General features: G+C 34.6%; 1 protein-coding gene across 3 annotated transcripts in view; it reads left to right on the forward strand.

The window, feature by feature from the left end:
- Positions 1-14,867, forward strand: part of Fgf14 (fibroblast growth factor 14) — a 638,567-nt gene that overhangs the window by 477,096 nt on the left and 146,604 nt on the right. For all 3 annotated transcript variants that reach the window (XM_020175278.2, XM_020175279.2, XM_074043031.1), the window contains exon 3: positions 2,082-2,185. In XM_020175278.2, coding sequence (XP_020030867.1) covers positions 2,082-2,185 — 104 coding nt within the window. The remainder of the gene's footprint in view (positions 1-2,081; positions 2,186-14,867) is intronic.

Raw genomic sequence — 14,867 nt, forward strand, 5'->3', positions numbered from 1 at the left:
AACTAAAAAGCTTCTGTTCATCAAAAGAAATGGTCTCTAAACTGAAGAGAACACCCACAGAGTGGGAAAAAATATTTGCCAGCTATACATCAGACAAAGGACTGATAACCAGAATATATAGGGAACTTAAAAAACTAAATTCTCCCAAAACTAATGAATCAATAAAGAAATGAGCAAGTGAACTAAACAGAACTTTCTCAAAAAAGAAATTCAAATGGCCAAAAAACACATGAAAAAATGCTCACCATCTCTAGCAATAAAGGAAATGCAAATTAAAACCACACTAAGATTCCACCTCACCCCTGTTAGAATAGCCATCAGTAGCAACACCACCAACAACAGGTGTTGGCGAGGATGAGGGGAAAAAGGAACCCTCTTACACTGCTGGTGGGAATGTAAAGTAGTACAACCAGTACTAGTTTTTTGCCAGGACTGGAAAAAAATCTGGAGGCTACTTAAAAAGCTAAACATTGATCTACCATTTGATCCAGCAATACCACTCTTGGGGATATACCCAAAAGACTGTGACACAGGTTACTCCAGAGGCACCTGCACACCCATGTTTATTGCAGCACTATTATGGAAACAGCCAAGATGCCCCACTACTGATGAATGGATTAAGAAAATGTGGTATCTATACACAATGGAATTTTATGCAGCCATGAAGAACGAAATGTTATCATTCGCTGGTAAATGGATGGAATTGGAGAACATCATTCTGAGTGAGGTTAGCCTGGCCCAAAAGACCAAAAATCGTATGTTCTCCCTCATATGTGGACATTAGATCAAGGGCAAACACAACAAGGGGATTGGACTTTGATCACATGATAAAGTGAGAGCACACAAGGGAGGGATGAGGATAGGTAAGACACCTAAAAAACTAAACTAAAGCAGATACTTTAAAGCAACTGAGGCCAATAGGAGAAGGGGACCAGGAACTAGAGAAAAGGTTAGTTCAAGAAGAATTAACCTAGAAGGTAACACACATGCACAGGAAGTCAATGCAAGTCAACTCCCTGTATAGCTATCCTTATCTCAACTAGCAAAAACCCTTGGTCCTTCCTATTGTTGCTTATACTCTCTCTACAACAAAATTAGAGATAAGGGCAAAATAGTTTCTGCCGGGTATCGAGGGGGTGGGGGAGTAAGGGAGGGGGTGGAGGAAGGGGGAGAAATGACCCAAACATTGTATGCACATATGAATAAAAAATAAAGAAAGAAAAATAAATGCATCTATAACAAAATCTCCAACATCGTCAAGTAGGTATCATAAGAATGGTATTAGAAGACACGACTCTCACCGTGTGACACTGCCATGGAAATTCATGACAGTGGTAGTAAGATTTAAAAGTACCAGTTTTAACATTACTGTTCTACTGTGTAAAATATATGGTAATACTTCATTAGCAAGGGAATAAACAAAACATGGAAACACAAATGCTTCTTATCAATTAGGTGGGTAACATTGAGCACTTTGCCTTTTTCATTTTTACTCACAGTTTTATAAAATATTAACAAAGAAAATTGTGTTACTAAAAGGTGCATGTCATTCAGTTTGATTAGTTCTTCCCAAAGTTAGCCCATTGGCTGGTGTCCACCTTCTCTTGACTTTGCTTAGCAAAGTTTTGCAAAAGAAATTTAGTTTTGGAATTACCTTTTTAACTTCTGGCATATAGAACATTGCAGTAGCAATTCACAGCTTCTATATGAAAAAATAAGAATCAGCATTTAACTTGGACTTTTCAAACTCTCTTCTTGAGAATCTGCACAGCTGATTCCTTCTGGAATGTAATGGCGTCTGAGACTGTGATACTGGAACCATGTTACAGGCTTGGTTGTGTTTATTAGTCCCTCAGTCTTCAGTATGCTGTAGGCAAGACTGCTAAGCAGATTTACAAATGAAAGCTGAAGTGCTAATTTTGCCCATGGCAGAAACTTCTTCATTATAAAAAGAAATTAAAGTTCTTTAATGAGAACTTCTTAGATAAAGATGATGTTTCTTAAAAGAAGAAAAAACGTTATTGCAATCAATGCTTTGCTTCTTCCTGCCCACTCATGACGGACTACGTTTATCATTGCAGCACTGTTCAACCTCATCCCAGTGGGACTGCGAGTTGTTGCCATCCAGGGAGTGAAGACAGGGTTGTATATAGCCATGAATGGAGAAGGTTACCTCTACCCATCAGTAAGTAACATGACAAAAGTCTTGGCTACCTGTTCAGTGTTTGTACAACAGCAGCAACAACAACAAAAATCAAAAGTCCAATCTACTGAGTCTACCATTTTTGTATTAGTATTTGGTCTTTATTAGAATATGGTAGGAGCTGTTTTATTAGTCACCAGTTTGATAATATGAATATATCTAAAGGAAGAAAAATTTTGACTTGTGCATTTATCATATGAACTGTGTGTCTACCATATTTTTAAAAAATGACAGCGTGTACAGAAAATAATATTGAAAGAGGTAGTGTTAATATAGGCTTTTTATCTTTATTTAGAAATACATTTGATTTGTCTTAGAGAATTTCTTGTAATTTTTAAAAAATTCCATGGATTTTTTTAAATAAGTGATTTTTAATTGATAGAATAGTTGTGAATATTTAGAGGGTATGATGTGATATTTTGATCTCTATATATGTCATAGAAAGATTCAGTCCAGCAGATTAACATATCCATCCATCGTCTCACCAATATTAATTTTTTATAGTGAGAATGTTAAAAATCTGTTATCAATTGTGAAATATACATTATTATTAAGATAGTCATCATGCAGGAAAATTGATTGCTGAAATTTATTCTTTCAGTCTAACTGAAACTTTCTACCCTTCTAGTAACTGTGGATTGAACCAGGGCCTTGCATTTGCTACCTGAGCACTTTGCCACTTTAGCTATGCTCCCAGTCCTTTGGTTTTTATTTTTGTTTTTGAGATGGGGTTTCACTAACTTTGCTCTAACTAGCTTCAAATTCACAATCCTCCTGCCTTCACCTCCTCAGTGGCTTGAATTACAGGTGTGTACCATCAAGCTTGGCCACTTTCTACACTTCAATCAACACCTTGTCTTTGACCACCCCTTCTTCTATCTCTCAGTCTCTGCTAACTACCTTTCTAGTCTATAGCAATGAGATTTATGGTTTTTGATTCCATGTAGAGTGTATGATCTCACTTATATGTGGAATCTAAAATGTTTAGTCTTCAAAAAGAGACATTTAATGTGAAAACTAAAGGAGAAAAGAGGAGAGTACAGTTGTCCCTCCTTCTCTGTGGGAGCTTGGTTCCAGGATCCCCCATGGGTACCAAAATCTGTGGATTTCAAGTCCTTTTCATAAAATGGCATAGTATTTGCAGGTAACTATACAAATCTTCTTACATGCTTTAAATCATCATTCAATTACTTGTAATTCTAATGTGATAGGAAGCTATGTGAGCACTTGTTACACTGTATTGTTTAGGGAATCATGGCAAGATTAAGTCTGCACGTGTTTGATGCCAGCACAACTTCTTTTGAGTATTCTTGGTTGGTCTGATTAGTTGAATCCATAGATGTTGAACCTCTGGAAAGAGATAGCCAGCTATATCTGTTTTAAAAATAAGAATTCATATAGATTAAATTTTGGACTGGAAAATATTTATAATTTTAATGCACATGTTTCAGGCAAGTCTAAGCATGACTTTTTGTTTCACTTTAATATTTATTAGAAGTTTAGCACTTTTCTAACCACATAGTCTATACTGGAATATTTCTATTTACAAAAAAATCTCATTTAGATATACTATATCCATATATTGTAATACAGTTAGAATTTGTTTCTTTTGCTGGTCCAAACAATAAGCTCTTAAATGAAGGTGCTTCTTTCTAAAATTCCTTAAGCATAAATTGATAGATTAAAGTTGTAAGCATTTTAAATGTATTCTTCTTTGAATTCACTTTTCATGTTCATATAAATTCTTTACAAGTCTGATGTTATTCAATATCACCAATGAGAATAGCTGTGTGTAAGCATAAACTCATATATATGAGTATTTGTGTATATAAATCTTGTATATATTACACAGAATCTTTGGGGCCTTCCATGAAATGTGATCTACTTTCCTCAGCAAATCTGGGAATCCCTGTCAAAAAGAAATGAGATTGGAGCTGTGAATTCCCCTCATGTTGAGACTAAAGACAGCAGAATCCTTATCTAAGATCCCTGAAGGGTGTTCCTGCTCAGAGAACTAGGTCTTAAATTCTGCAAATTGCATTCTGCTGCTGCAGATGAAGCCGTAGCACGTTGTGAGCAAGAGCAAGCTAGAATTTCTTTCCAACATCCCACTTAGAAAACACCAGTATGGATAAAGCTCATTCTCTATAGATGACACATTTCAGATGGAATTCAATTTTACTGATTTGACACTTTTTTTCTGTCATTTTGTTTCTTTACTTTTCCCTCAAGTAACCTTTGAGAATTCAAATTACTAGATACCAGATCCCCCATAGCCTCTACTTCGTTCTTTCTTTTGGTAATTTAACACATGGTTGAGCTCTGGTATGTATGCTTTTGGGGGGGGGTGGATATTTGTTTTATCATTTTGCCTCTGAGGGAGATGATTTTCTGTTTTTTTCTCATGAGATTATAAATTTATACCATTCTTCTTTAAAGATAGGGTATATCATCTTAAGTATGTGTCTTAGCCTAGAATGAAATTAAGGTATGTATAGCACAGTCTAAGCAGAAGTGGAAGGGCACTGCCTTGCCTAGCTTAGTTCTGTGCGTGTTATGTGTGACTTCCCAGCCCTGGCATCAGATCTCATGAAGGAACTGTGGCACCTGTGCAGGCATGCTAGTAATAATTTCAGCTTCTTACTTGATTCATTTTCTTCTTCTGGTTCTCTGATACTTGGTCTCTGGGCCCCACATGGTAACTTGATTCTCTGACTTACAAATCTTGACACTGTGCTTGAACCCAAGATCTGGTCCTGGATGCTATTCACCCTGCCCATCCTAGGAACTCTCCTCTGCCCATGTGATGACTTTAGCATCCTCAGTCATCTTCCAGGAAAAGGACCTGAATAAAAACTCAGAGTAATTTCAATTATTTGCTAATGTTCCATAGTTAAAGTGCTCTGTTTATGTTGATGTAATAAAATTTGAGCTTCAAATATTTCAGCATGAAGAATATTCATGGTTATTTATTCCATAATAAGTTACTGAGAGCTTAGTAAAGCAAGGATACAGAGTACAATATAACAATTATTTACTATATAATAATAGCCATATTTATGTAATATAGCAGTATTTGTTCACTCTGCTTAGACTATTCCAAGCATGAATTTGCTCCTCCCAAACACCATTCCAAAAGCAAGTACAATTCGAGATGATGAACAGACAGCTTAAGGGTCTGCCCCAAGTTGCCCAGGTAGCAGGTAGAAAAGATAGGAGGTAAGCATAGTTAGTCTGACTCAGGAGCTTACATTTTTAACTGCTTTACTGTACTGTTTCCATGTGCCAGACATTTTCATAATACAGTCTCACACCTACTCTAATAAGAAGCTACAAACACATGGTGATGTAATTAAAACCTTCAGGGGATAGTTCCCTGACAAATAAACTTCATTTCAGAGCAATTATTTAGAAGAATAATTTGAAATATAAGTGTTTCATTTGGAGATTTTGAGTTAAAAAAAGTCACAAAAAAACATATTTGTTGGAGGATAGTTCTATAATATATAGTGAATACTTTCTGGAACTCAAATAAAGTTCATTCTTGAACTTTATTGCATTTAACATTTGAGCTTAAAAAATTTAAAAGCCATGGCAAAAATCTTTAGCCCATCTTAGAAGCTTTGAATTGAGATGAGTAAAAATTTCAAAATAACAGCTCTTAGTCAAGCTCAGATCTAATAAATTAATGAAGATTTAATCTGGGAAAGTGAGTAATCTGTTTTTTGTAGAATACACTAGTGTCTAATATGGAGCAGAATTTGATGGAGAATCGATAGACTTTCCATAAAATAGGTCAAAGTGAATTCTATTCAATGAAAATTATACTAGTGATGTGGCTCCAGGGGTATATTTCTCTATTTCTGTTTGAGGAAGCAACTCACAGAGCCCCTTGCCATCCAAATGAAAATATTCAATGTGTCAGATATTGGTCTCTGGGTGACCAATAAAAGTTATCTTGATTGGAATTTCAATAACTGCATTTTTCTTGCTAAAAACATTTGTTTGCTGTGGAATCTTCAACATGACAATAGTTATTTCTTTTGTACTTATAAGGGTTGTAATATATTATTTGATAAGAGTCTCAAGAGAGTTAATATCACATGTAAACCATTTGCTTGAAGATGTGGTACAAGCTGCAAGGTCATAGAACAGAAACTGACAAATTTTGTTCAAGAATTAGTCAGCATAAACCAAGCACAGTGGCTCACGCCTGTAATCTTAGCTGCTAGGGAGGCTGAGTTTGGGAGACTCATGGTTTGAGGCCAGTCTGGGGAAAATGTTTAGGAGATGCCTTCTCAACCAATGACTGGGCATAGTGGTGCATGCCTATCATTCCATCTATAGCAGGAATTATAAATAGAGGAATTTGGTCCAGGTTGGCCCAGGCAAAAAGCAAAACCCTATCTCAAAAATAGACAGAGCAAAAAGGGCTGGAGGTATGGCTCAGTGGTAAAGTGTCTGCTTAGCAAGTGAGTTCAAACCCCAGTACCACTGAAGAAAAAAAAAGTATCAGTGAGTTTAAAACGATATTTAGGAAAAAAAAGTGTGTTTTAACCAACTATAAACTATGTATAGTGTGGAGTCGTTTTGTTTTGTTTTTCAAAAACTTTGAAAGGCTAAGAAAACCCCCTTTGGAAAGCCAAGGGTTAGAATGATAATTCCAAACACTAAAGAAAACCTTGGGACTGGAGGCTTGGCTCAAGCGGAAGAGCACCTGCTTTTCAAGAACAAAGCCCTGAGTTCAAACCCCAGTCCCACAACAAAAGAAAAAGAAAAACTTGGAGTGAAAACTTGTTAAACAGCATTCTTCTTCTGGGCAAGGAAGAAATAGTTGAAATCAGAGTGTGCTTCTGATAAGGAGAAGAATAAGGAGAAGAGAAGGAATAAAGGAAAGGCACCTGATAGTACAGTAGACAAAGCCTGAACTTTTAATTTAGAGTATCTGGTTCCCTGATCCACAACCAATGCCTGGGTTACAGTTGCCTGGTATCCCTGTTCTGGTTCAGCTTTCATGGGATGCTGGTGTTAATTTGGGAGTTTACAATTCTGTTTTTAGTTTGATTGATTTTTCTGAATGATGATGTAGAAATTTTGACAAAATACATTTTTCATTATTTTGACATTTGTAATAGTATTATTTTCCTGATGGTACTATAAATGTTTCTGTTAGCCATATACTAGTAGATGTTCATGTTCTCCTGAAATTAAGGTCCTGAGTCTCCTAAGCTGTTGTTTTAAGTGGAGGGAAAACTGATCAGTTTTCATGTAGATTTTTTACATGAATCAAGGAAATTCACGGGTACAGTGTTTTGCAAATAACATGGCTCCAATCACATGGGAAGACAAATGTAGATCCCTTGGGTCAATCTTTAGATATTTCAGTTCAGTGGGTCAGATGGAAGTCCCAGGAATCTGTAGTTTAATAAGTATCTCCCTCCCTTGCTCCATCTGGTGATTCAAAAGTTGATATTCTACCCATCACCAACCAACACAAGCACTGCAGTGGTCCGTGGGGGATGTGATGTTGACTCTTGATCAAAGTGGTAAGACTGTCGGTGAAGAAGCCTTGAGCTGGGACCTACAGTCTTCAGTATGTCCATGGTGACTCCATTCCTGAATTTTTATTAACCTTATTTCCACATGTATGCTTTCTTTGTTTCTGGGCTTGGAAACATTAGTGTCTGGTACCTCTGAGCTAAGGGGCCATAAAAGATGAGAGATGTGTGAAAGTGTTTTCTATAGCATTGTATGAAGAACTGCATGGCTGTCTGCTTATAGAGGTCATGGCTTACTCTTGTATGACTGGCTCAGAACAAGGCCAGTTGTGATGCTTTTCACTGATGAAACAACATCCAGAAAGAGGAGAGGGTTGGATAGAGAAAGACACTGTATTTGGTTTTGGAACTGCTTGATTTACACACCAAGAACATCCAGTGGATGATGATGATCTCATTTATCTTGGGAGAATGGATCAAGGCCAACTGCCATATTATGTAGGATATGCAGATAGAATTGTTCTGTGACCTGTGGTACTTATTTTCCTTTTCTTTCTGCTTCTGAGACAAAGATGAAGAAATGGGATCGATGGTGGTCATAGTAAAGTAAGATACCAGAAGGAGCTTTATCAAATAACCCTACTTATTGGAAAAGCTTTCTAGTATATTTTACTTGATTCTTAAGTACATAGAATTTATAGAAACAATTTTGGATGATAAGGTAGAGAACGAGCTGATTTTAATCCTGAACTTGTACCCTTATGGAAAATAATGCTAATACATAAGAGAAGAATATCTAGTCTTCAGATCCATTCATAGTGGTTCACTAACCTTAACCTACATAAGACTTACTCAGGTGGCCTTGTAAATATCAGATCTCAGAACACTGATGCAGCAGATTCCCAGAACCAATGCAAAGATTTGGACATGCTTCCAGAATAACAAGTTTCAACTTGTATCCCAGACATTTTTGGACCGAGTATCTATAGGAGTATACTTTGATGAACACAGGACTCCATCATTGTCTCACAACCCACAGCAGACTGTCAGTGTCAACAAAACTGAGTTGCTTTGATAATTAATGCTTTTTAGATTTTTTTGAAAATACAGATATCTATATTTAGTAAATTGTTCATTTTCTCCAGTCCTTTACTTCCTCTGTGACTTGATTTTGTTTCTATCTAAGCAGGATATTCCCACACAAGTCCCATTTGGGAGGAGAATGAACTTCCTTCTCCTTCTTTCACTGGGAGACCAGCATGTCTCTTGGGACAGCACAATGCAGAGCCTCCCTTTGAGCTCCCTTTACTCAAATTCTGTATGGAGAGAGGTTTGATTCCATATGAGCCCACCATTACACAACATCTTACCTATACCTACAACCATAATTTCTATTTAACAAAAGTAGACATTAAAAGTTCAACACATATATGGTGAACTCAAAAGGATCTTCAAGACATATGTGGAAAACGATTTTAACTCATTGTAATCACATATATATTCAATAGATATATGAATGAGAGAGAAAGACTGAAAAGTTAAATTCTCAGAATGGATTAAAGGATTAATTTACTTATTTAGCAACATTAATTGTGTATCTCAATTGAGAGTTAATGTACTAGATGTTCTGGAGTTTCAAATTTAAGTGAAAAATTATGGTCTTCTAACAAACAAAACAAAGTATTAGCAGAGAAACTATGTCTGTTTATTTCTCAAGTTAGAATCAAAGAAAAGTGCTTACTTGCACAGTACTTTATTGATATTCCATATCTGCATCTTAACCTGGCCATGTTTGCACTAGTGAGGTGATTGGTAATGTTGTCTTCAACTTCATGAGAATCCTGGTGCTAAAAATAACCCTGATTTCCAGACGTGTTGCCATCACTTAAACTTGAATATTTTAAAGCAAGTGAATGAATGGTGATAATGAGAGACAGGGCTTTATTATTTCTACCTGTTAAAATGACATGAAATACTCGTTTCTTTCTTTCTTTTCAGTGTCAAGAAAATGTCATACATTTCACTCTGTTGTTTACATTTTTATCCTGATTTTTTCTGGAGTGAAAACTTTATAAAATACTATAAATACAGTATTTTAGTTAACCAAAATATTCAGAAATTTTGCCTGTATTTGTCAAAGGTATATAGTAGGTGGTTAAAGGAAATTTTGTATGTAAGGAATTTTAAAGATGATCTAAATGATTGAGCCCTAAAATGGTAGATGAAACAATATTTAGGATTTAATCATCTTTTCTTGCTCTCCCTACATCACAAAAAATTGCAAAAAAAACCAATCCTACATTTATGTCACGAGTATACTATACAATGAGTGACAAATCAACTTTAGCATTAAAACAGTCCTAAATAGCTACCAAAATTTGGAAAAATTGTGCTCTTTAATAATTATTTGTATGTGTTGGAGGCCTCACAATTAAAACTAACACAGTGTTTTTTCTCAAGTTAATTTAATATTGTTTTCTTTCCAATTTCAGAAAGTTATTTACCATCCTACTTCTGGGAATAGGTTATCTGGCAGGTACTCTGAAAACTCTAAGCTCCTAGCAGGAGTTAAGTATTTTTCTCAGCATCATTGATGCATCTCAAATCATTTGTAACCTTAAATCTTAGTCACTTTGGCATTAACAAGATAAAAATAATTTTAAAATTCACAAAATATTTTAAACTCCTCTTTGTTTTGTCCAGAGAAAGAACTGTAGAAATAACTCTTAAATAACCAAACTGGCTGTCCTCCTTCATTTATTAAATACTAAACACTGGCAAAATTATTCCCTTAATGATAATTTTTATTGATTCCTCTTCTTTGTGCTCCCTGGGTATTTCTACTGATTTTTAAATTCTAGTATTATTGATAGAGTAGCAAATTAAAATAATTTATTTGACTGAACATATTGGCTGCATTTCCATTCTAACATTATCTATTAGTCAACATTGATCCAGCACACAGTATGACCTAAAAAAAAATGATGGAAAAGACAACACAGCCATAGCCTCACAGAACTTGCACTATCTATAGATGTGAGCTCCAAAGACATTGCATTTTAACTGGAAAAGGCATATTGTGCTCTGAGCCACTTAGAGGTTTGCTGAATGTTGGTTGTTGGTTGTTAGACGACTCACTCACTTTGGAACTCAATTTTATGAGAAGGTACACAATGCACTTATCAGCAGGACATATTAGATCTCATAAAAGTGCTATCTGGAGTTCAATGTTGGTTTTAAGATCTGATCACTGTATTAAGTGAAGAGAGATGAGTCACATGTTATTAAGCATGCCCCAGCCATGCAAAGGCAGCATAATTTCTTGCTATTTACTGTTCAAATAGCAGTAGAGATAGAATGGGAACAAGACATTTTTATGAGGCTTTGGAATCACTATATTTTGGTACTCTGATAAGATGGAGATATTTTATTTGGTTATTAATTCTGGTTCTTGGCCATTATTTAGCAGTCTGGTACTGCAGGCAAATAGGTCACACTATTTTACTTTACTTTTAAGCTGGCACATCTAGTACCTAATAGTACCAACCTGATAAATGGTGAGTATAGGTTTATGTAATAAGAAAAGCATTTATTGATGCTACAGAACAAATTAACTGGATATGCCCTTCATGAGGGTGTGATAACATAAGGTTTAAAGGGTTGAACCTCAATGACTCCCTATGAATGTGAACTTCTCCAGTGACCTCATTTGTCTTTCACCTATGGACAAATCATAACATTGTTTCAACTGCTTATACATTAGGCTCGTGTCTGTCAAAGCACATTTCCTCTGTGAGTGATCCTACCATTGTGGTTTCTCAATATTGGTCATCTGCGCTGTGAATCAGAGAGATTTACAGTGTGTCTATAAATCAGTATGTCTCCTGATTATAGATACTGAAGAATAAAACTGGCACATGATGACATTGGACCTTGAGAATTGCATATTTATTGTGGTATTGAGAAATAACTGTTTTATTAGAAGCCATGTAAAATGCTCACATTACAATGCTTCAAATTAATTTGCAAGCATAATCTCAGTAATCGAGATTATGTTAAATAGTAAAAGAATGGCTAAAATATATAACTCTGAAAGATGTCATATTATTTGTTTTATTGCATTTATTTAAATATTGCTATTTTAACATTTTGCTTCTTATTTTATAAGCATATATTATTATCAACAGTAGAATGGAAATTTTTGGTGTTAAGAATAACCACTTGTCATTTCCTGAAAAAGATTCTCTTTCTTACCATATATAGTAATGAATAAATAGTATAAATTATATAATTCTGCCTACTTCTCAAAGTTTGCTAATATGACTAACTCTAAATTATTTTATTTCAATATCAATTAGATATTTTAGCAATATTAATAACAAAATCTAATTACAAACTGTTTGAAAGTTTTGTATACAGTTTTTAACTGGTGACCAGGTAAAAGGAATTCTCTTTATGCCCATGGAGAAATAAACTCTAATGTGAAATAGCACATTAAAATAAAGGAGGAGATTATTAAGAAATTGTTCCACGGGTGCCATAAATGGCTTAGCTATTTTCCTAATGCAATTTGAGTCATTTGAAAGACTATTTTATAGAGTTAGCGAAACCAAATGAATACCTGGGAGAAATAGCAGCAAGCCTTTATTTAATTTAAAATTGCATTACACAAGAAGGGTTGTATATTGAAATGGGTAGATAGAAGAATTACCTTGGGCAATAGTTCCTCTGTGTTTATATTTTTAAAAGTCAAATACCTTGTAGGAATTGGAATGAAGACAAAGCTCATATTAATTTTTATGCATCATTTATTCAATGACAACAACCAGAAAAAAGATAAAAGAAAGAAAGAAAACCAAATCAGAAAAACATAGTTGTTTAAATGCACAGGAAGTTCTGTTGCACTTTGGTTTTCTGAATTAGAAAAACCCGTCCTAACTTAATCTTATGCTTCATGTTCAGTCCTTAAGGCCAATTATAAATTCCTCAGCATTAGTAATCATTAGTAACCAAAATATGATGCAATTTAAAAATGTTATGAAGACTAACATCATTAAACATTATGTTTATAATAGTTGTCAGGGGAAAATGGCAAAGTATGGCTCATTGCAACATGCAATTTCAATGGATAGATACTCCACTTGTTTTCTGTACAGGAGTCTTGCCCAGGGATCTGCTAAGCCACCTCATATTAGGCAATGATTTATGTCTACTAATTGATACACAAGTAGAACATCACCATTCTACAACAAAGGGTTCTTGAATTGTATTTTGTGGTTATGTCAGTGAATCTGGTGCTTCAGAATAATTTTTGGCTTTATAATAATTGGTAGCACCTGAGGTGATTTAACATTTGAGGCAGTAATGATAAGGACAGCATGATAAAGATGAAGACACATAATGTCTAAGCTTGGCAAATGCATGGAATGTAAAGCCCCAGAGTCATTTTAATGTATTGATAAATCATTCTTGTTAATTGCACTTCAAAATGAGTTTGTTAAGGGTAGTTCTGTAACCTGAAGTGATCATACCCATATGCGTACTGGGGAAAAGTTGAGTTATTTTACATGTGTAGTGTGTGTGTGCATTTCTGCATAACATTTATTTTAATGTTATATTAGTATGTATGAACATACTAAGATTTTTTCTGCATAGCAAAAAAGGTACACATATAAGAGTTAATGTTCTGATATGTATATGTAGGAAATTTTCTTCTCTCAGTCTTACTTGTAAAGCATTCTAAAAGGAATCTTTAGAACTATGGTACAAGATCTATAATTCACATTTCCTGTTATTTTTAATTCTTTAAAGAATGAGGAAATGTTTAATTTTTTAAACAAATGCTGAACTGCAAGGTGAATAGTTATAATGGGGGAAAATTACCCAGTCCAGAAGACTGAATGCTCAATAAACATGACATACCCCATCAGCAAAATGAAGGACTAAAACCATGTGATTATTTCAATAGATACAGAAAAGGCATTTGATAAGATTCAATATTCTCCATCATAAAAATGCTGAACAAGTTAGATATAGAAGGAATATACCTCAACATAATAAAGGACATACAAAATGAGGAAAAAAGGTCTGGAAAAAGTGTGTAGAAATTTAACCAAAGACAGGGATGGATTCTACAAAGAAAACTATGAAATATTGATGGAAGAAATTGAAGACAACACCAAAGAAATGGAAAGACCCCATATTCATGAATTGGAAAAATCAATATTGTTAAAATGTCCATTCTACCCAAGGCTTTTTACGTATTCAATGCAATCCCCATAAAAATAGCAAGGACATTCTTCACAGAACTAGGAAAAGAAATTCTAAAATTTATATGGAACCACAGAAAACACTGAATAGCTAAAACAATCTTGAATAGAAAGAATAAAGTCGGAAGCATTACACCAACTGACTTCAAAATATACTACAAAACTGTAGTTATCACAACAACATGGTGTTGACATTAAAACAGACACAGACCAATGAAATAAATCACAGAGCCTAGAAGTAAGCCTAACACAAAAACAGCTAGCTGATTTTCACCAAAGGCATGCATGAGAGAAATGAGAGCATTGTCAATAAGTGGTGTGGGAAAAATTAGATATCCACATTTAGAAGAATAGAATACACTCCTATACCTCAACCAGTTACAACTCAAAATGGATTAAAGAGTTAAATTTAAGACCTGAAACTATAAAACTACTAGAAAAAACATGGGAAACACTTTAGGACATTGGATGGGCAAGAATATTTTGGAAATAGATTTCCAAAACAAGAAAACAAAAGCAAAAATAGACAAACAGGATTACATCAAACTAAACAGCTTCTTCATAGCAAAAGAAACAATCACTACAGGTAAAAGGGTAAAAGGCAACCTACAGAATGGCATAAAATATTTAAATCCTATGCATCTGACAAAGAGTTAATATCCAGGATCTATGAGGAACTCAACAGACTCAATAATAAAAAGCCAAATAACTTAATTTAAAAATGGGGAATAGACTAAATAGACATTACTCAAAAGAAGATATACCCCTTAGAGTATTTTGTTGAAGTGTTGCTTTAATTTTTTCTTCTAAAATATCCATTTGTCATAAAATATACAATTAAATGCTATTTGGGCATTTTTTCTCTTTTTAAAATGTCTGAAAATATATTTAGGGGAA

This window comes from Castor canadensis, chromosome 10 (genome assembly GCF_047511655.1).
Source record: "Castor canadensis chromosome 10, mCasCan1.hap1v2, whole genome shotgun sequence".
Lineage (NCBI taxonomy): Eukaryota > Metazoa > Chordata > Mammalia > Rodentia > Castoridae > Castor > Castor canadensis.